Source organism: Coptis chinensis, chromosome 5, assembly GCF_015680905.1.
Source record: "Coptis chinensis isolate HL-2020 chromosome 5, ASM1568090v1, whole genome shotgun sequence".
Lineage (NCBI taxonomy): Eukaryota > Viridiplantae > Streptophyta > Magnoliopsida > Ranunculales > Ranunculaceae > Coptis > Coptis chinensis.
Genome location: NC_141460.1, coordinates 32,763,319 through 32,782,373, shown reverse-complemented (window position 1 = coordinate 32,782,373; position 19,055 = coordinate 32,763,319). Strand labels below are relative to the sequence as shown.

At 35.8% G+C, this 19,055-nt stretch overlaps 2 protein-coding genes across 4 annotated transcripts; one reads left to right on the top strand and one right to left on the bottom strand.

Moving 5' to 3' along the window:
* Positions 1–92: 92 nt before the first annotated feature.
* On the top strand, positions 93–4,884 carry CYP38 (cyclophilin 38). 2 transcript variants are annotated; one of them, XM_086559925.1, is made up of 9 exons: positions 95–389; positions 492–557; positions 645–941; positions 1,045–1,244; positions 2,078–2,313; positions 2,788–2,930; positions 3,390–3,461; positions 3,538–3,684; positions 4,747–4,884. In XM_086559925.1, the coding sequence occupies exons 1-9, from the start codon at positions 246–248 to the stop codon at positions 4,783–4,785; spliced, it is 1,344 nt and encodes a 447-aa protein (XP_086416051.1). In that variant the 5' UTR covers positions 95–245; the 3' UTR covers positions 4,786–4,884. The 2 variants fall into 2 exon arrangements, with proteins under 2 accessions (XP_086416052.1, XP_086416051.1); XM_086559926.1 differs by lacking the exon at positions 4,747–4,884 and having other exon boundaries at positions 93–389; positions 3,538–4,102.
* Positions 4,885–6,921: 2,037 nt separating this feature from the next.
* LOC147497329 (serine/threonine-protein kinase 52-like) lies at positions 6,922–14,453 on the bottom strand. Of its 2 annotated transcripts, XM_086559927.1 has the most exons (6): positions 13,881–14,453; positions 12,965–13,086; positions 9,464–9,660; positions 9,133–9,307; positions 7,556–7,690; positions 6,922–7,461 (listed from the first exon to the last, which is right to left on the bottom strand). In XM_086559927.1, exons 1-6 carry the CDS (start codon positions 14,143–14,145, stop codon positions 7,255–7,257), a joined length of 1,101 nt encoding a protein of 366 aa, XP_086416053.1. In that variant the 5' UTR covers positions 14,146–14,453; the 3' UTR covers positions 6,922–7,254. The 2 variants fall into 2 exon arrangements, with proteins under 2 accessions (XP_086416053.1, XP_086416054.1); XM_086559928.1 differs by lacking the exons at positions 6,922–7,461; positions 7,556–7,690 and adding an exon at positions 8,114–8,687 and having other exon boundaries at positions 13,881–14,287.
* Positions 14,454–19,055: the final 4,602 nt, after the last annotated feature.

Genomic DNA, 19,055 nt, shown 5'->3' with positions numbered 1-19,055 from the left:
AAAACAAACTGTTCAGTTTTGACAGTTGGTTTGCCATCATCACTCCATATCAATATATATATATATATTTTATCAACAAATTTCCTTATCCAGATTGTGAGGACGAACAACATGATTTCTTTATTATCTCCCTTTCCCAGATCTTGCTGCCCCCTCAAAACCACCTTATCTTCTCTTCACTTTCATTCTCCTTCTTTAATCCCCTTAATGTTCTTTTGACTTTTGAGTGTACCCCTCTACTTCCAATGGCAGCAGCAGCATTTTTTTCTTGTCATTACTCAACTTCCCTTCTTACTTCAAGACCAAACCACCCCACAATCTCTAAAACAAGAAACACCTTTCTAAACCATCAAAAATCAAGCTTGCTTTATCACTTTTCACCAAGACAGGTAAGAATGTTCTTCACAATTAATCAAGTTCTTTTATTTTAATTATGCATTGTTATTACATTGCTGATTTTAGTTTTTGATACTGCATTGTGTTTTTTTTAGCAAAAAGGAACCACCTTTTCACAGCAATGTACTTCCCAAAAGCATCCTCAATCTACACCTAAAGAGGTACTACTTGTTTTTTAACACTTGTTTTGATGATTTTATGTGATGGGTAATTGATATTATATTGGTATTTATTTTTAATTTGTTTAGGAAAAAGGAGGAAGTGTGTTTTCTTTGAAGAAATCTGCATTTTCGATAGCGTTAGCGATTGGGCTAATTACGACTGTGCCTACAATGGGGTATACTGCTTATGGTTCTGTAGTGAATCCAGCTTTGTCGGATTTGGCAGTGTTGATTTCTGGACCACCAATTAAGGATCCTAATGCATTGTTGCGGTATGCTTTGCCGATAAATAATAAGGCTATAAGGGAGGTGCAAAAGCCACTTGAAGATATTACGGAGAGTCTTAAGAATTCTGGGAGTAGAGCACTTGATTCTGTCGAAAGGGTAAGGGAAAAAAGTACATTATATTGACTTTGTTGGTTGATGAATTATAATTATGATTGTGGTATGGTGAATTCTCACACATATTGGTAAATTGTGAATGTAGAATGCGAAGCAAGCATCACGATCTTTAAAGCAGGGGAAAGCTATGATTCTATCTGGGATAGCGGAGTCTAAGAAAGAAAATGGGATAGAGTTGCTAAATAAATTGGAAGTTGGACTAGATGAACTTCAAAAGATTGCTGAAGAAAAGAATAGGGAGGCAGTGTTGCCTAAGCAAAAGGAGCTGCTTCAGTATGTTGGAAGGTAAGCATTGGATGTTGATGTGTCGTATTTGATGTTTTATAGACATTTAACTAAACTGTTGCATCTAGTTTGCATTGCTCGCATAAGTGTTGTTCTTTCTAATGGTCATTTTGACCTTGATGTATTGGTGGAAGCTCCATAGGTGTTCTTTTATCTTTATATCAGTAGGCCATGACACGAAGAGAATAACTGAATAAACAATGAGACCAACATAGGATATAAGATGGCATCTGACCCTTGTTCATTCCCCCCCACCCCTACATCGTGGACGTGTTTCTGTATCACATGTTTTAAGAGCATCTTGATTCCTTAATCTGATATGATTTCTAAACGGCACTTTAATATGTTTTAGCCATTGAATTTCGTCATTGTTGCTTCTATATAGACCTGAAAAAGTAGTTCAGTAAAACAAATACTTTGGCACTTATCCTCCTTTTAGTTGTTTCTGGAGAACATATCCTCTTGTTGGGGTCAGAACAGTATCCTTGTTCTTCCCAACTCTTGTTTTCTTCCTCTTTTGGATAATGCCAAGGGTGAAAAAAAAAAGCACGTCCACTTCAAGTTGTAATAAGCCCCAGCTGTATGCTTTAGTGAACTTTCTTGCTACTGGTATATCAAGCATATTGCTTGATCCCAACTGATTTTTCACTATTACCCTTTGAATTTTGGAGTTGGATGTCTCTGATTTAGAAAAATGTTAGGATTTTTATAGTCAAGAAAAAACAGATTTTCATTCAAAATTTTTGAAAATGCTTAGAAGAAGGAAGCATTCTCATATATATCCTTGTTATTGACTGCAGCTGAGATCTTCCTGGGGCATTGGATTTCTGCAGTGTTGAAGAGGATATGGTGGATGGCTTCCCTTATGAAGTACCTGAAGAATATAAAAGCATGCCTCTTCTGAAGGGAAGAGCCGCCGTGGACATGAAGGTTAAGGTTAAAGACAATCCTAATGTGGATGAATGCATATTTCGAATTGTGCTGGATGGATATAATGCTCCAGTTACTGCTGGGAACTTCTTGGATTTGGTCCAAAGGCACTTCTATGATGGCATGGAAATTCAAAGAGGTAATACATCCTTAACTAATCCTTATGATTCCTGATACTTCCACTGGGTTTTTACTTTTTACTTTCTAGTGATACGAGGACATGCAAAATATGAAAGGTTGGTATCTATATAATACATTGATTAAGATGCCTCACCCTTCGTATGCCATTTGAGTGGATCCTGCATCAAACATTATGCAACCGAGGTTTTATATGGCGCATCTAAGTTTAATATGGTTTAATATTAAACCACCTTAAAGTTTAATATGGCGCATCTAAGTTGTATGGAGCTTCATAAGTATTAAGTAACTTATGTTCAATTGTGCATTATTTTATTGCGTAGCTTGAATGTTAGTTGCCTAATCCTGTTTGTCTCACGAGTAAATTGTGATGCCACTGACGTACATTAGGGACATATAGTATACAAATATATATTCCTTATAATCATTACGTATTCCTTTACTGCGATTAAGTGTTTTGTTTAAAATGCTGCAGCGGATGGCTTTGTAGTTCAAACAGGAGACCCTGAGGGTCCTGCTGAGGGTTTTATTGATCCTAGTACGGAAAAGCCTCGTACAGTACCATTAGAAATCATGGTTGATGGGGAGAAAGCACCTGTCTATGGTGAAACTCTGGAAGTAAACTTCTAAACTCTCCCTTTCCTTTTCCTCTTCTTTTTTTTGTATGTCTATTCTCAATAACATTAGTAAAATGCTAAGTTACATTGACACAGATAGGTGTGTCTGTATCCGACATGGATATGAATTTTCTGACACGGTGGAATATCAGAAATTGAGGTGGATCACATACAATATGTGTCCGATATGTGTCTGACACGGACACGTGGATACGTATCCGACACGGATTTTCTTTTCCAAAATATGGTGGCCATGTATAACATAGGTAAAATAAGAAAAATTGGAACGAAGACCACAGATCTGTTCATTTACGGATTACCAATGCCCAAAAGTCAAAACTGTAACATTAGATTGCTATATCGGTCTAATAAGACTTCTTCACCCTACCTTCTGTTTTCCGTTCTCTCTCAAACTTATTTTTCAATTTCGTCTCATTCGCTTTTTATCTGTTCTTATCAGGAACTTGGCCTGTATAAAGCACAAACAAAACTACCTTTCAATGCTTTTGGAACGATGGCCATGGCCAGAGATGTGAGTACTTTAAATTTATAACGTTGTTGACACTTTCCTGTGCTTTGGTCTTCACTTATTTTGTTTTGGGGAACAGGAGTTTGAAGACAACTCTGCTTCAAGCCAGGTATTTTGGCTTTTGAAAGAAAGTGAACTAACTCCTAGTCAAGCCAACATATTGGACGGACGGTATGCAGTGTTTGGATATGTGACAGAGAATGAAGACTTCTTGGCAGATCTTAAGGTGGGAGATGTTATAACGTCTATGCAAGTTGTGTCTGGCCTTGATAATTTAGTCAACCCTACCTACAAAATTGCAGGGTAAAGTGGCAAACCCTTGAGAAGTCTTGGTGTATGTGTTGTCCAGGAGCATACATCCTCATTTGGGTTATGTTGTTCACACAAAGTCTGTTGGAAATAGTTTCATCTTCGATTATTTTTCCTCCAATTTTGAATTAAGCATTCCTCGTATTCATTCTAGAAAGAAGAGTGTGATTGTATTCGTTAGCTTGCAAAATAAGAACTAAGCTTCTGTTTAGCGGCACTGACACCAAGAGTTTATTAATGGCCTATGGGAGATGCAATTAAGTTTTAAATTGTATGCTGCAAAAGCCTGCAAGTGGATATTAAAATCATTGAAAATGCATAAGATTTGCTTCTTAGTCTTCTGCATTTGCAGTGGAGTAGCCTATTACATTGTGATTTGTCTTTTACAGCTTACTAATAAAAGTACACTGACAGAAACGATTGAGTTTTAGGACACTCTACCCTGAGAACCCTGTCAGAATGTTCATATGCTCCTGCAACCTCTCAAATCCAGTAATTAGTTTATGCACTTTAGGAACATCATGTGTGGATTTCTATTGCTAATCAATACAGCGTAGAATCTATTGTTCCTTAGAGGTTGAACTCATGGTTTATACTGCATCAAAGTCCTAGAGGCCAGCACTGTCCAAATCATCTGCATGGCGTGCAACAGACCCCTCTCTAGTGAAGAAACGATAACATCAATTTGCTCATTGATCCAAGAGTACGTCAGATGAGTCGAACAAGCCCTCCAAATTTTTGTCTGAGATGCAAAAGAATATGAACCAGTTTTATAGTCAAAAGAGATGAAAACAAAAGCAGACTTCTGAAGAGATGATGGTTCATTGGTCTTAACAATCGAACTAGTTTTCGTAGATCACTTAATCAGATATTCAGATATACTTTCTCACGCTTCACAACCACCGACATTGCAGGCCTACCATGCAACAATCTTCATTGACTCAACATTGCTAACTGATCGATATTCATTTTGATACAGGCAGTTTTTTACGCTGGTCCGAGAACAACCGTCGTATAAAGTGCTTCGGCCAACAGGCAGCTTCGTTTCAAGGCTTGTGCATAGTAGAGACACGTCTCCTCCATTGCATGAACGGAACTGTATGGCAGGGCCGTTCCTGAGTTTTCAATAGCCCTGTGCAAACGGCGAAATGTGGCCCTCTTTCAGTCTTCCATCAACACAAATTGGATCATCGAAATATTTTCTTTCTCGCATTTTTTGCTGTAAAATCATCAATGAAGCTTTCAAAGTTAATTTTATTTAAAAATTTATTTTCAATAGATATTAACGCTAGCCCATTTAGACTTTCTTGTGACATAGTCGATCTAAGGTATGATTTCAATAATTTTAATTTTAAAAACTTTTTCGTGATAATGGCAGAATGGGAACAATCAACAAAATTCTATAAGCTATGAATGCATTAGGAAAACAATCATGTCATTTCAAGAAATCAAGTTAGGTGAATAATATTAAACTAGATTACTTTGGAATTAAATTGAATTATTGAAATAATATTTAAGAAAAGGAAAAATTGATTTTAATCTCTAACTTACTTGAAAAATAATCAAAATTTAGATGAATAAGTAATTGAGATTGATCGAAGTGAAAATTAATACAAATCCACAATTGTAAAGAAAGAAATTATTGAGAATGAGAGGATACTAGATGGTCATAAGGTGAATGAGGGGTTTTTTTTTTTTACTAATTCTTTTTGTATTTAAGTAATTGAGGACAACTCAAGCAATTAATTGGAGTGATTTTCCAAAAGAAAACGTTATTAATTAGGAAGAGAGAGATATAGTCATTGAGAAGATCTCCTCATCTATTATATTTATTGTTATTTTTTTTTTTTATGAACATAATTAATGAGAAAAGAGAATATGAGAGAATCGATTGTTTACTGTGAAATTTTCATTTTTTGGGTTTTTCATCGGTTTGGACTTTTGATTTGTGAAATAATTTTTTTCCACTAAAACTATATTTTTGGGCCTTATATATTGGGGCGTGTGCGGTCGCCCACATAGCACCTGCTCAGGGCCGGGCCTTCTGTATGAGTGTATGGGTCCTGTTTAAGTTTTAACCATATGGATGTAAGTTGAATTCTTAAAGGGAAAAGCATCTCCCGATATTTCAATATTGATCTCTAGTATTAGCAGTTCAACGTCGAATGTTTGACCACCCACTAGAAGTTTGGGTTAGGCAAGTAATGGATGACAAGTTGTATTTCATTTTGGCATCTATGCGAGCCAGTTAAAATGGCCACAAGTTGAAACCTTTCGTGTTGAGAGCATTGTCACCAATTACGGTACCGGTTTAAAATGAGTACTTGAAAAAAAAACTTAGTTCGTGTTTTAAACGAAACGTCTCCCAAAAAAAATGGAAAAAAAAAAACGTAAAAAATCTGTGGGCATAAAAATGGGTTTAAAATGGTAAAACGGATTTAAAACGTATAATACGTAAAGAACGGTAAAAACCTTTACTAATGATAAAGAATACGATAGATAAAGAGTTTGATTTTTTATAAGAATGGAAAAAAGAATAGGCACAAAAAATAAAAATAATAATAATGTAAATAAAAAAATTAAATACATAAAAATATCAAATTATCAATTACTTATCCAAATATTAAAAGTATTAGATTCAGTACCAAAATACGATCCTAAATAAGATACTACTAATTACCAACCATAATTGCATAATCAAGTACTACAAATAATTGAATAATTTTAAAATTTCAAAATATTAATAATCCAAAACAAAATAGAACTGTCTCAATAAATCAATCTTAAAAAAAAGTAAACTCCAAAATCCATTTTTCTTCTCACGTTTTTTTTTTAGGAAAAATAAAAAAAGTTTTAATAAAGCTTTAAACGGGAGATATTCAAAATCTGCGGTTTTAAAAGTTTTTTAAAGTTTAAAAAGCGTTTAAAACACGATATTTTGAAAAAACCAGGTTTTAAACGCGTTTTTTAGATCTTAACGCCTCCTTGCATCAGCAACCAGTCTGGTCTCTTTTGCTTATGGAGATGGATTTTACTAGGGCACTGCAACTTATATTCCCAGCTTCCCTTTTCGACTCTGCAATAATCACGGCCATGATCTGGTAAAAAGTTAGTATTATATTTGGTAGAGATACATGGATTTGCATTTGAAATGTAGACAGAAAAATAATGTGTTCATACTAGCTATTGATACAGAAATATACAATTCAGTATGACATGGAGATCAGGCCATCATCGTAAGTTATGAGTATAACAAACAGATTGGTGGAAAGCCACGCCAATCATGAACGGATAAGAATTGACAATCCAAATAAAATACACAAACACCAAAGTGAATTATCCAGTTGGAAAGACAACATGTCCTGAGCTCCGACTTCAGGTTTCTCCTCAGCTCGACGTCCAACTTTGTTGAACAAAAACTCTCATTTTTCCTGGGATTCATTCTATAAATCCCTCCATTTCTTTTCTTTTAGAAGCTTTAGTCTTTTTAAGGACCTCGGTACCTACGGAAGCACAAACAACCTTGAGATTGATCAACTGGGATCATGCCTCCGCCCTTAGATGTGTCAATGGCCTCCAACATGGTTACAACTTCGTCCATCTCCGGCCGTTTGTCAGGGTTTGCATCCCAGCATCGCTTCATTACATTTGACAAAGAGCTCGGGCAACAGCGTGGCATTTCTGGTCTGAGATTCTGCAGTTTCAATTTGTAATTTGATAAGATTCCGGACAGTGGCCCTAATGGGCTCATGCTTCCAGCATATATTTGGGGATAAGGAGTTCTGTACCTGACGCACGACAGCTGATGTTATTTCCGAGAAACTTAGATCAGGGTAAGGCATGTCGCAGCAATATATCTCCCACAAGCAGATACCAAAACTGTAGACATCACATTTTCTATTATATGGGTCCCCATTCAGTACCTGCATTTTCGTGTTCAACATCACTTGCAGTAAATAATGAACATCTGGAAGTTCAAAGAGACAACTTTTACTTTACTATCAGCTCTCAACTCATTGGGCTTCTACAAAAAACATTCTGGCATACATAAGAACTGTTGGAATTCCCTTGAGGTATTTCAACCTACTTATGAGTGTGCAAAATGAAGAAGAAGAACATTGAGTGTTCTCTTCATTTTGTGCTTTGGTTATAGTCCCATATTGGTAAGCCACCACTAACCTTGTATGTATATCAAGACTTTCTCTAGCATAAGGGCGTGCCCTTAGGGTATAAAGGCTTTTGTCTTAGGAAAGAGAATGCACACAAAGCCACACACCCGTCGTGACGTGTTGGGCTTGGGCTTGACCAATTCCTTAAGTGTTTTTTGTTTCTCCACCATGTTTCTGTTTCCTAATTACAGTAGTATTCTAATACTGTTTTAGAATGTTGCTGCATCTATATAAACCATCTAATAACCATGTTTCTGTTTCCTAATTACAGTAGTATTCTAATACTGTTTAGAATGTTGCTGCATCTATATAAACCATCTAATACTGTTTTAGAAACCGAACTGCTGCTGCATCTATATAAACCAGGACTCGTGATCTAAAAAATTCTTGAATCAAACCCTAAAGCTATTCTTTCTATTCTCCCTTAAGCCGCCCGGGAGAGTTGTCTGTTGTTCTAGAGAGAAGCCTGATTAAGTGCATATCAGTCTTCTGTGCACCATTGTATCCTGTGACGAAGACGCCTACTGTAGCATTTCTGCACCGTTCGAAGGGGGCGAAATCTTTCCTTAAGGCCAGTGTCTAACACGCCTTGGTAGCTGATGTTTCTTCTGTCCTTGTCTTCTTCCTGTTTCCAAACACCAGTTCTAACAAGAACTCTATAGATCAAAGTGAAGTCCCCCCTCGCCCCCTTAATTTTCTTCTCTGGTGTGCTGCCTTTTGCTTTTTCATTATCGCAATTAATCCTTCTCTCCTACATTTTACCATATAAAGTGTCCCTATTAGTGTTCACTTTCTTTAAGACCTAGTGAACTTAACTACAGTAGCAATTCTCCTATTAAATTGAGCAGGATTTGAACTTTAACAACAACCAACTGCAGATCCTATTCAACATTATTTGTAGTAGACATACTGGTACTTGGACTCGTGGAACACTAACTTTGGTCAAAATATACTGGAACTTTCAGTTTCATATTAAAGATTTATGTCTAGTGACTTTTAGACCTGCAACATCGGTGTGTCTCAGCCAAAGATCTCAACACTAAAACTAGACTTGAGGCTATGACAAGAATTCCATATAATAATGAAATGATACCTAAGCAACTCCCGTTAGGTTTTGGTTTGAACTTCTATTCAAAACTAGTGTACTAACCAAACACTACTAGACAGCCATCTGATGTAAATCAAATTGAGGGTACCTCAGGAGCCATGTAGCCAAGGGTCCCAGTTTCGCCTGTCATGTCATTTGGGTTTTGTGCCTCAACACGAGCAACCCCAAAGTCAGCTATTTTTACAGTGCGAGATTTATCCAAAAGCATGTTCTCTGTCTTTACATCTCTGTGGACAATCTTCTCTGAGTGGAGGTAACTCAACCTACAGAACAGAAAGAAGAAATGTAAGTTCCATGTTACCAAAAATTTACGTCAAAAAAATTATAAGGCTAGATCATTCTAATTCTGTAAAATCACAATAAAAGAAAACTAAGCAAAGGAACCGAAACTTTGAAAAGATGTGGAGGAAGATATTTACCCCCTTGCAAGATCTAGTGCCAGTTGGATAACAACTTTAAAAGCCAGCTTCCTTCGCCGGTTCTTTATGAGATATGATTTGAGTGCACCGCCAGGAAGATATTCAACAACAACACAACAAATATTACTTGGCATACCAATGTGGCCGGTTTCGGTTTGTATACGTAGTTCAGAACTTCCCATTGTAGCTCCTATAAACTGCAATGGAGTAACCAAAGGAGGTTAGGATCAGCATCAAGGTAAAGTCAGAAGAAAGGGATCTGAGAATGTATCCATATTAACATGCAAAATGAACCTTGGACAGAGTGAAATTGTCGAAGAGTAAAATCCCGAACTAGATCTGCAAAGGTTTGAAAAGTATTTTCAAGTCTCCGAGACTTTGCACCCGTCAGGTGAAAGACGGGCTATAAATTACAAAACATAAATAGCAAAAGACTGCCACCATATTAACTACTGTTTCCTAGTACTAACCTACATAAGAATCTACCTTGAACACCTAAGATCGATAGGTAACATGATTAAAAAATTACACAAAACCAATTCGCGAAAAACAAAAAACAAAAATGTAATTTGCCTTTACTCATACTCGGTGAGTAACCTCACCAAACAAGAAACGAAAAACTTAAGTTGACCTCTCATTATGTAGCTGTTTAGAGCTTGTGACTTGTGAGCTCACAACATGCATTTACTTGATGTAATACCATATGAAGTGTAGAGGACGATGTAAAATGACCGGTTTGTAAAAGATATGATGTCAATTCAAGTAAACTGGGGGCAGCCAACACAGCATCCATTTTCCAAAGTAGAAAAGAATTTGGAGGGTAGTCTTTCACTCTTTTGGGATTTAAGTTGTATAGGTGGAACTGTGGAATAATTCCTTCCGTAAACGTAAACCATTCTTCGGAATAATCTAATCATGCCACAATGTAATAGTCAAATTTATGTTTGTTATTTAGTAAAGAGAAAGCAGTGAACACTGAGTATACAACCTTAGATCTCTCTCTCTCTCTCTCTCTCTCTCTCACACACACATACACACACATGCACCCACAAACACACACAAACGTAGATATATTTATCTGTATGTATGTAAGCATGTATACATTTTAGAACAATAGTTTTATAAAAATTTTTATTCAAGCCACTGTGCCAAAAATAAACCATCTTTAAGCAACATGGGGATCGGCCCTCTGGACACCCTGGGAGAATGTCCCATGAATAAAATAACTGTAACAGTCATCTTTGAAGATATGTGTACATTTTTTGTAAAAAGAACCAATGTGGGGCAGGAGATTTTTTATTATTCATCTTATCAAGAGCATAACTACTTCTGTTTCCAGGAAGTTCTTTCCAAAGTTGCACCTTCACATCATTGGAAACGGATCAAAAGTCTCCTCTAGTTTCAGTGTAGGCTCAATTGGTTCAGCTCTTCATATAACTGAAGAACATGCTCTTTGATGGCCGAAGGAAAATGTCTCCAACCCACTGGTAACCATCCTCTTGAGGCATTTAACTTAGTTCCTCACAATCTTACATTCGGTATTCCGTGGAAGAACTTGGTGTATTCATCGCCTTCCAATAAAAACATTTGCATCTTCACATTTGTCTCCAACTAATTTCTCATTCTTTGAGAGGTTGCTTCCAATTAGTCTTGTTACAGAACTCCATTTGAGAAAGCGTCACAGTTTCCTGCTTAGTTTCAGAGGTCTCAATCAGACAAAAACGGTTCGTCACTTTGTACACCTACACTGCCAAAACCATGATTACGCTATTCTATTAGTTTCCTACAACTTCGTTTTAGGGTAAGCCACCACACTATGTTAGGTCTACCTTCAAAGTGGTTATTAAACCCCATCAACTTAAAGCAAAAAAAGAATATGGTCACTCAAGATGCCTAACTTTATCACATAATGGCACGCTAGTCCAAAAAGTATTTAGACATAGGCAATTGAGAAGCATGTTGATGGTGTTCACCCACTCCATGGAGGGAAGGAAATGATCAATTCTATACATTTTATGCTCTTGTTGACTATGAGACCACATGAAAAGTGTGCCATTAAGAGTGTAATCTATGAGGGCATGGAAATTAACGAACTCGTTATACTCCCTCATTATGACTGGCATTAAAGTTTCCACTAACACACAAAGATCAGAGCAAGTGATTAGATTCTCTTAAATCCTAATACACCAAGGAAGAAATCAAGTCACTCTACACGAGTTTTTAACAGACTAGTGGAGAAAAATCAAGATGGAAATGGCAGCTTGAAGGGAATGATGCACCAAAATCTTCCAGGGAATAGAAGATGCAGGGGACAAAATTATCAGCCTCAATGTGATGATTATTAACACTTTGACAGGATGGAGCTACTGATCCTTCAATCATCAAGGTGCATGTTTACTTCTACAAATAGCTCTATTTGGAACAAATGGAGCTTGGGTTGCAGCTAGATAGTATGACTCTGGATCTATTTCCTAAGATACAAAATTGTTACTGGAAAAGAGAAATATATTAAAGAGGAAGTACAGTGTGATCTTGATAAAATGAATGGTGTTGAGAAATATCTGGATCTGGTTGGGCTCCATGGCGGTTACAAAAAAAAAACATGTTGGCATATCTTCAAATCTGAGTCTGACATAGTGGCAGTGATTATAGACTTCCAAGGTATGGGTTTCCTTGTCCCATTACAGGCCTATTAGCCCCCATTACAGGCCTATTAGCCTCACTGATGATATATATACAAGATCATTGCTAAAGTCTTTGCCAAGAGGTTGAAGTTGTTCCTTTGAAAAATATTTATGATTCTTAATATGCATTGATGGGTGGAAGAAAAATCTTAGATAGCTGGCTCATTGCTAATTAGTCACTAGTCTTAGGAGTTTAATCTCCTGGAGTCATATGTAAACTTGATACTACCAAAACCTTTGAACAATTCAACCGGAAATTTCAGGAAGTTTTTGGATTTCTAACTAGTCAATAGATTAAGAACTTAAATTCAATCTCCTGGTGTCGCATGCAAACTTGATATTACCAGAACCTTTTGTTAAATTGCCAATTTCTCCATAAGCTAGAACTTATGTAAAGGGTCAATTCTATTAATATATTAGAGTAGGCTCAGGGACACTCATAGATGTCAATACCTTTGACCACTTGAACTGAAAGTTTTTGGATTATTAATTGCTAACTAGTCATTAGATTAAGGACTTAAATCCAATCTCCTGGTGTCATATGCAAAGTTGATATCACCAAAATCTTTTGGCCACGTGAACTGGAAGTTTTTGGATTACTTGGTGGAGATGAGGATGGGATACAATCAAGTTTTAAGATTTTTGAAACCGTAATTGCATCTCTATAGACAATTCCTTTGATCATTTTTTTCAGAAAGGATTTTGCGATGCTAAGGGAAGGGATTTGACGTTGTTCTATCAATAAAAAATACATATATCAGAAAATGAAGTTATGCATATAAGCTGGGAACGGAGAAAAATAGATTGAGAAACTTACCTTAGTAACATTAGGATGATCAAGCTTATGCCAAACAGCAACTTCTTGAGTAAATGCCATCCTAAGTGAAGCAATTTCAGCTTCTGTTCTATGGCCCTCCTCCCCCCAATCAAGCAATTTTACTGAATTCAAATGAAAGGGGGTGAAATCTATTAAATGTGTAGTGCAAGTTGAGCATTCCTCATTCGTACATGTTAGAAACAATGGATAGGAACTCTGTGGATCTAGTTTTTCACTTAAACACTACATGATAATTTGAAAGGACTTGAGTAAATATTAAAAGAAATCAATAGTAGGGTTCAAATGTTCAATACATTCAAGTTATTGCTTACTAAAAAGCTATGTCAACCTGTACAATGAAGATAGATGCTTTTACATAAAATTCACCTCTAAGCTGCACAACATTGAATCTTAGATATGATCCAAGTTATGTAACAATTAGCATGGATCAATCTAAATCTATGGAACAGAAGTCTAATTCACAAGATTGCAGAAGCTCCAAATCATCCCCAACCCATGAGACCAGATTATTCCATGAGAACCAAGTAGAAAAGGATTGCATATTCTAAATTAACCAGAAAAACGTTTCGACGGGATCAACTTCAAACAAACAAACCCCACAAAAGATCAGACGCCGGAAAATCTACTATTATTCAACACATGTGGATCTCCTTTATTCAGATCAGCCACCAAAAAGCTACCCTTACTGACAAATACAATCATACATTCACACATACAAATCCAAAAGGGTGTCTAAAACGTCTGCATTGGTACAGATTGAGTTTAAATATGCACCTAAAAAACTACAAATGTTTTACATATAACCCCAATGGGCAGCCTAAAATTCTCTAAAAACCAACTAGTAATCATAAAAAAAAAAACACAAAAAACAGGAGGGTATATATAGTTATATTACCAGCAACGTCAAGGCCATCATATATTCCTCTATGGACAGTACCAAAAGTGCCACGAGCAATAACAGTTTTTATAATAAGTTTACTTGGCTCAATTTCCCATTCTTGTCTACTCACTACCTTTTCTTTCTCTCCTCCACTTCCTTCATCTCTTTTCTTCTCCATTGTCCATGCTCTATTCAAATGCCTCTCAAGTTGTTCATCTAAAGTTTTCAAATCTATTTGATCTGCTCTCACAAACCCATCATTGCCCAACCCTTCTTTCATCTCTTCTTCTTCTTCTCTGTCAGCTCTTTCTCAAACAAGAAGAAGAAGAAGTAGTGGGACAAAAGCAAGAAACCGTTGGCTGTTAAAGAAGAAAATGAGTAAAGGGTAGTTTACTGTTACTTGTGCAGCTCAACTAGTCAACTTGTCAAAAATATTGCATGTGGCCACATGGATTTTGCCTGAACACAACGTGTGTCTCTGACCCACTTTGGTCTCCTACAGTTTTTTTTTTTTTCGGGTAACTGGTCGACTATAAAGCCGTAGTCGTACTCTTTTCTTACTCAGTTACTTACTTATTCTTACTGCGTTGGGATGGTTTATGGTCAACATGTACTTCTTTCATTTCACGAAGGACCGAATCAATTTATTTTTGGGCCGCGGCAACGCCGTGTAAAATTGGACTAGCACCCTTTTAGTAAAAAAAGGAGTGGAATAATGGTTATTTCACATATGTCCCTTCTTTATATGGTTTACATACTCCCTTTTCCCCACCAAGCACTCTATTTTTGTTTGTACAAATAAGCATCCCAAGTTTGAAAAAAGAAAACCAACCCTTATATTTCTCATTCTCATCGGACACTCTTCCTCTATTTCTCTTTTCTTGTCCTAGCGAAACTAAACTCCCGTCATTCTCAATTCTACCAAAATTTACTTCCTTCAAATATGAGTGATGAAAATACCGCACTCCCTTCTATAAACCCCAATGAATGACCTAATAAAATTGAAGAAGACTCAATGATTACAAGCTTCACGTTAGGGATTTTGGAGAATTCGACGTATGAGTCAGTCGAGAATGACAATGACCTTCATTATCATACATCTTACATAAATGAAGAGCAACAATCACCAGTGAGTTTTCTTTCTTTAATTTTTTTTTTTTTTCAGAACATTTTCTCATCTAATGGATTTCGGCAGTAAGTTATTCCCAGTAATATGAAATAGAACAAATCAAGGGTATCCCCTGATTTCCATAGTTAAAACTTGAATGGGATAATAGTATTCCAGTAAAAAGTTGTTCAAGTTCAAAGCTTGTATTAGCAGACTAGCAGAATTAAGTTGAAATTTTAGAGACAAGTTTGTGAAACTAATTTCACATCAATGACTAAAATATAGTAAAATTGTATACAAACGTGTGAATGAAAAAAAACATGCAGGGCAAATGAGTAGTGAGTGAAAATAAAGTTTACCATTGCCTTGAAGACCGTAACAAACAGAATCAGGAAGATGAATAAAATGGCTTTATATCGAACCATAAGAATAGCACAAAATTGACATTTCCAATTTTATGCGTGCAACTTCAAACTAAAATTGCCGATTCGTTACTGGTCCGATTTTTGCGAATGAGATATGAAAACGATCAGGAGAGAATTTTCAATCCAATGTTCTATAAAACACTCTATTCTAACCATGGGTGACATATAAAAAGATGTAAAATGCCTCAAAGTGCGAGTTTGACGTAAGTTATACGAACGAATGAAATCTAAATTCATAGATAATGTCAACCCGAATCAAAATACAATTAAACAGCCTAAGTAACAAAAATGGAAAGTTGAACAATCAAGGACGAAAAAACCAACACCCCACCCCCAAACAAATTTTAGACAACAGAGTTTAGAAAATTTGTTTTAAATATGGGTCTTTTAAAGTCAGATTCCCAAGACTTCCTAGATTACTATTTATGGTTTTAATATTTTTTTACTTTTTATTAATATGGATTAATATAAGGAAAAACAATAAAGCCAGAAATGTATAATTCACACCATAGAGGAACATGACTAAAAAACTGAGAAAACATGCAAGAGTGGAAAACGTGAATTATGTTAAACGTGGACTTAAGATCCGGTACTTACAGCCACACACTCCATAAGGAGGGCCCGGTTACCTGAATGGTGCACAACCAAAATATAAGAGTGGAATGGAGTACACTGAAGAATAAAATGAGTCTTTTATATTTAGATACTCGAGACTTTATCTAATAAATATATATAAATAACCTGCAGTATACCATATATCAACAACCTAAAGAGTTGTGGGTCTTTCCATAAATAAATAACATGGAAAGCACCCCCAATCAGAATCAAGCACCAAGATTTTCTATGACACAATTTAGTGAAATGAAAACGAAGTCTAGACCTAGTATAACAACCCTATTTTTCATTATTTTTTTTAATATATATAAAGTTAAATAATAATAAAAATAAAGGATAAAGATAAAGATAAAGATAGAAACATAAAAACGTGGGAAGTGGGAAGTGGGATGAGTAGTTGCTAGAAATAAGGGATGGGGGTTTCGGGTATTTTGGTTTTACCAAACCCTCGTTCTTGTTTTGGGGGAGTTTTTTTAAAAAGAAAAAAAAAACAAAAGGAGAAGAGACGTGCTCTAAATGAGCAAAAGAAAGAGAGAGAGAGCTTACGATTGTGAGAGAGATAAAAGCCGGAGGGAGAAGACAACCTTCAAATATGCGCAATGGTGTGACTTTCGGTTTCGTTTCTTTTCGCTAGTTTTTGCTTTTCCGATTAATTCGCAAGTGAGTAGTCTTAATTTTAATTTGTTATAACAATTTTAATGGATTGTTAACTGATTTCTACTAATTAATTCATTGAATTGTTTTACTTAGAACTATGGAATGTAAATCGATTAAAGTGCTCAAAGACTTAAATCGCATACTGACGCATAGGCGTTCTTTTGGTTATCTGTGTATTGATAGGTAATTGTATATGGAATTTAGTAAATCGTTGGTTAACTGTTTAAAGTGAGCAATTGTTATATGCCAGAGTTCGAATTCAAAAAAAAAAATGGGGTCGGTTATATCCATTTGATGATTGCCATATTTTGTTTGTTTTTTTTTGTGGCGTAAATACACATTACCATGAGTAGTTGGAGGGTATAATAAGTAATTATTTGATTCTAAAGTGACTTTTAGATATGAGAAGGTATAATGGTATTCTTTGCATGTCTTTATAGGCTTTTGAACCTTTGGTGATATGTGAGCTATTCCTGGCTTTATATGGCTGGTAGTTTTCTTTGCATGAATTTATTGCATTTAAATGTCTTATACATGATAAGTATAGGTTGGATTTTGATAAAGAATATTTGACGATGGCTACTGCTACACCTATTTATGATAATTAATTTATGTTGTTTGTGGAATTGCTTGAGTAGTACGTAAGTTATTCCATGTCTATGTGTGTGGTAGTTAGCTAGTACTGTTGGTCTTTGGATGACTTGGCGTGCTTTAGATGTCAGGAGTTTTGAGCTTAGCGTTGGTATGATTTCGAGCTCAGTTTTAATTTAGTTAGAGTTTGAACTAGATTTTTATGAAAACATAAAATAGTAAGGTTTGGAAGTCTGCTTTCCAACCCAATTGACCTCGTTGCATTCCGAGGTTTGTGGATATGGTTATTGTGTTCGGAAGTTGGCACGTCAGAATTTTCTGATTTCAGAAATCCTGTCTGTGCCTGGTTTGGAATCGAGTTTTCACATAGTTAGGGTCAGATTCAAACTCTTGCCAAACATGAAAGAATAAGTTTTATGTGTCTGCTTTCCAACCCAATTGGCCTTGTCACATTCCGAGGTCTGTGGTGATAGATATAAGGTCTGAAATTTTGGTTGACAGAAAACAGTGCGTCAGAAATCAGTTTCTATGCACTGTGTTCAAGTCCAGTTTTAAAATAGTTAGGGTGAGAGTTAGAATTTTTATAAAATATAAAAAAGTAAGATTTGGAAGTCTGCTTTCTATTCCAATTGGCCTCATCGCATTCCGAGACCCGTGGAATTAATTATGATATTTGGAAGTTTGATTGGCAGAAAATAGTGCGTCAGAAATCAGTTTCTTCGCACTGTGTTTGAGCCTAGTTTTGGCACATTTAGAATGAGATTGGGCATTTTTGTAAAACATAAGAAAGTAAGTTATGTGTGTGCTTTCAACATAAAAAACCTCGATGTGTTTGGATTCCTGTGGAAAGAGTTGTGTCATTCGGAAGATAGTCCGTCATACATCTAGTTTGCTGAATATTATGATTTTTACCGTTTTCGACTTAAGTTTTCTTCTAGATGGTCTGAGGTTGGGACTTCGAGTTCTACATAAAAAGTATATCTACATACCTTAGTTTCTAAATAATTAAGTTACATGTCATTTGGATGAATGTAGGAAAAACTATAGCATTGACTATGTGGCTGATAAAAACTACGAAGGCTTGATTCCAATCTTGAAAGATTTGGATACGTAGGCAGCTCTGAGCAAAAGCGCAGCCACTACACTATACTATATTATATATTAGTTAATAGTTATTGTGATAACTATATATGTACAATGTTAATACTTAATTGTGTACGTGATTGTGGTTGTTTAAAATGTATTCACGAGACATTTAACTAATGCGTTATTTCTTATTGAACTTTTTGATATCTATGATTTATATAATTGATAATGAGGTGAGTTGATTAGTTATTATGTTTGGAATATTTAGTAATGATTCTATTGTTTGAGATGATGTTTGTTTTGTAATGAAAATATTATAATAAATGAGAACTCTTGAGTGTTAAAAATGTAAAAGTGTCCGGTGAAAATTTAATGTGTCGCCCACATCTTTAGATCTATCCACGCCTCTTTGATGAAAAGAAAAGAAAAGAAATGAAATGTTTATGACTAATGATGTCATGTGAAAAGCCGCCTTAGAGAGGAACTAATGCATTTGCCTTGCGTGTTGGATGTATTCCTTGAATGTACGGGAATGTAGGTGGGTATTCATTGAATATGCCATGAATGACCTGTTAGTGTTATGATAGGTATTCCTTGAATGAGGCGGGAATGACCTAAGGTATTCATTGAATGTGCCATGAATGATCTGTTAGTATTATGATGGGTATTCCTTGAATTTGGCGGGAATGACCCAAGGTATTCATTGAA

Bases quoted from the DNA above. Each gene is read 5' to 3' on its own strand.
- LOC147497329 (XM_086559927.1), bottom strand. From the start codon at position 14,145: ATGAAAGAAGGGTTGGGCAATGATGGGTTTGTGAGAGCAGATCAAATA. The intron at 9,308-9,463 runs GTAAATATCTTC...TCTGTTCTGTAG, and splicing joins GCACTAGATCTTGCAAGGGG to GTTGAGTTACCTCCACTCAG. The intron at 7,462-7,555 runs GTACAGAACTCC...TTGAAACTGCAG, and splicing joins CATCAGCTGTCGTGCGTCAG to AATCTCAGACCAGAAATGCC.
- CYP38 (XM_086559926.1), top strand. From the start codon at position 246: ATGGCAGCAGCAGCATTTTTTTCTTGTCATTACTCAACTTCCCTTCTT. The intron at 2,314-2,787 runs GTAATACATCCT...AAAATGCTGCAG, and splicing joins TGGCATGGAAATTCAAAGAG to CGGATGGCTTTGTAGTTCAA. The intron at 3,462-3,537 runs GTGAGTACTTTA...TTTGGGGAACAG, and splicing joins CGATGGCCATGGCCAGAGAT to GAGTTTGAAGACAACTCTGC.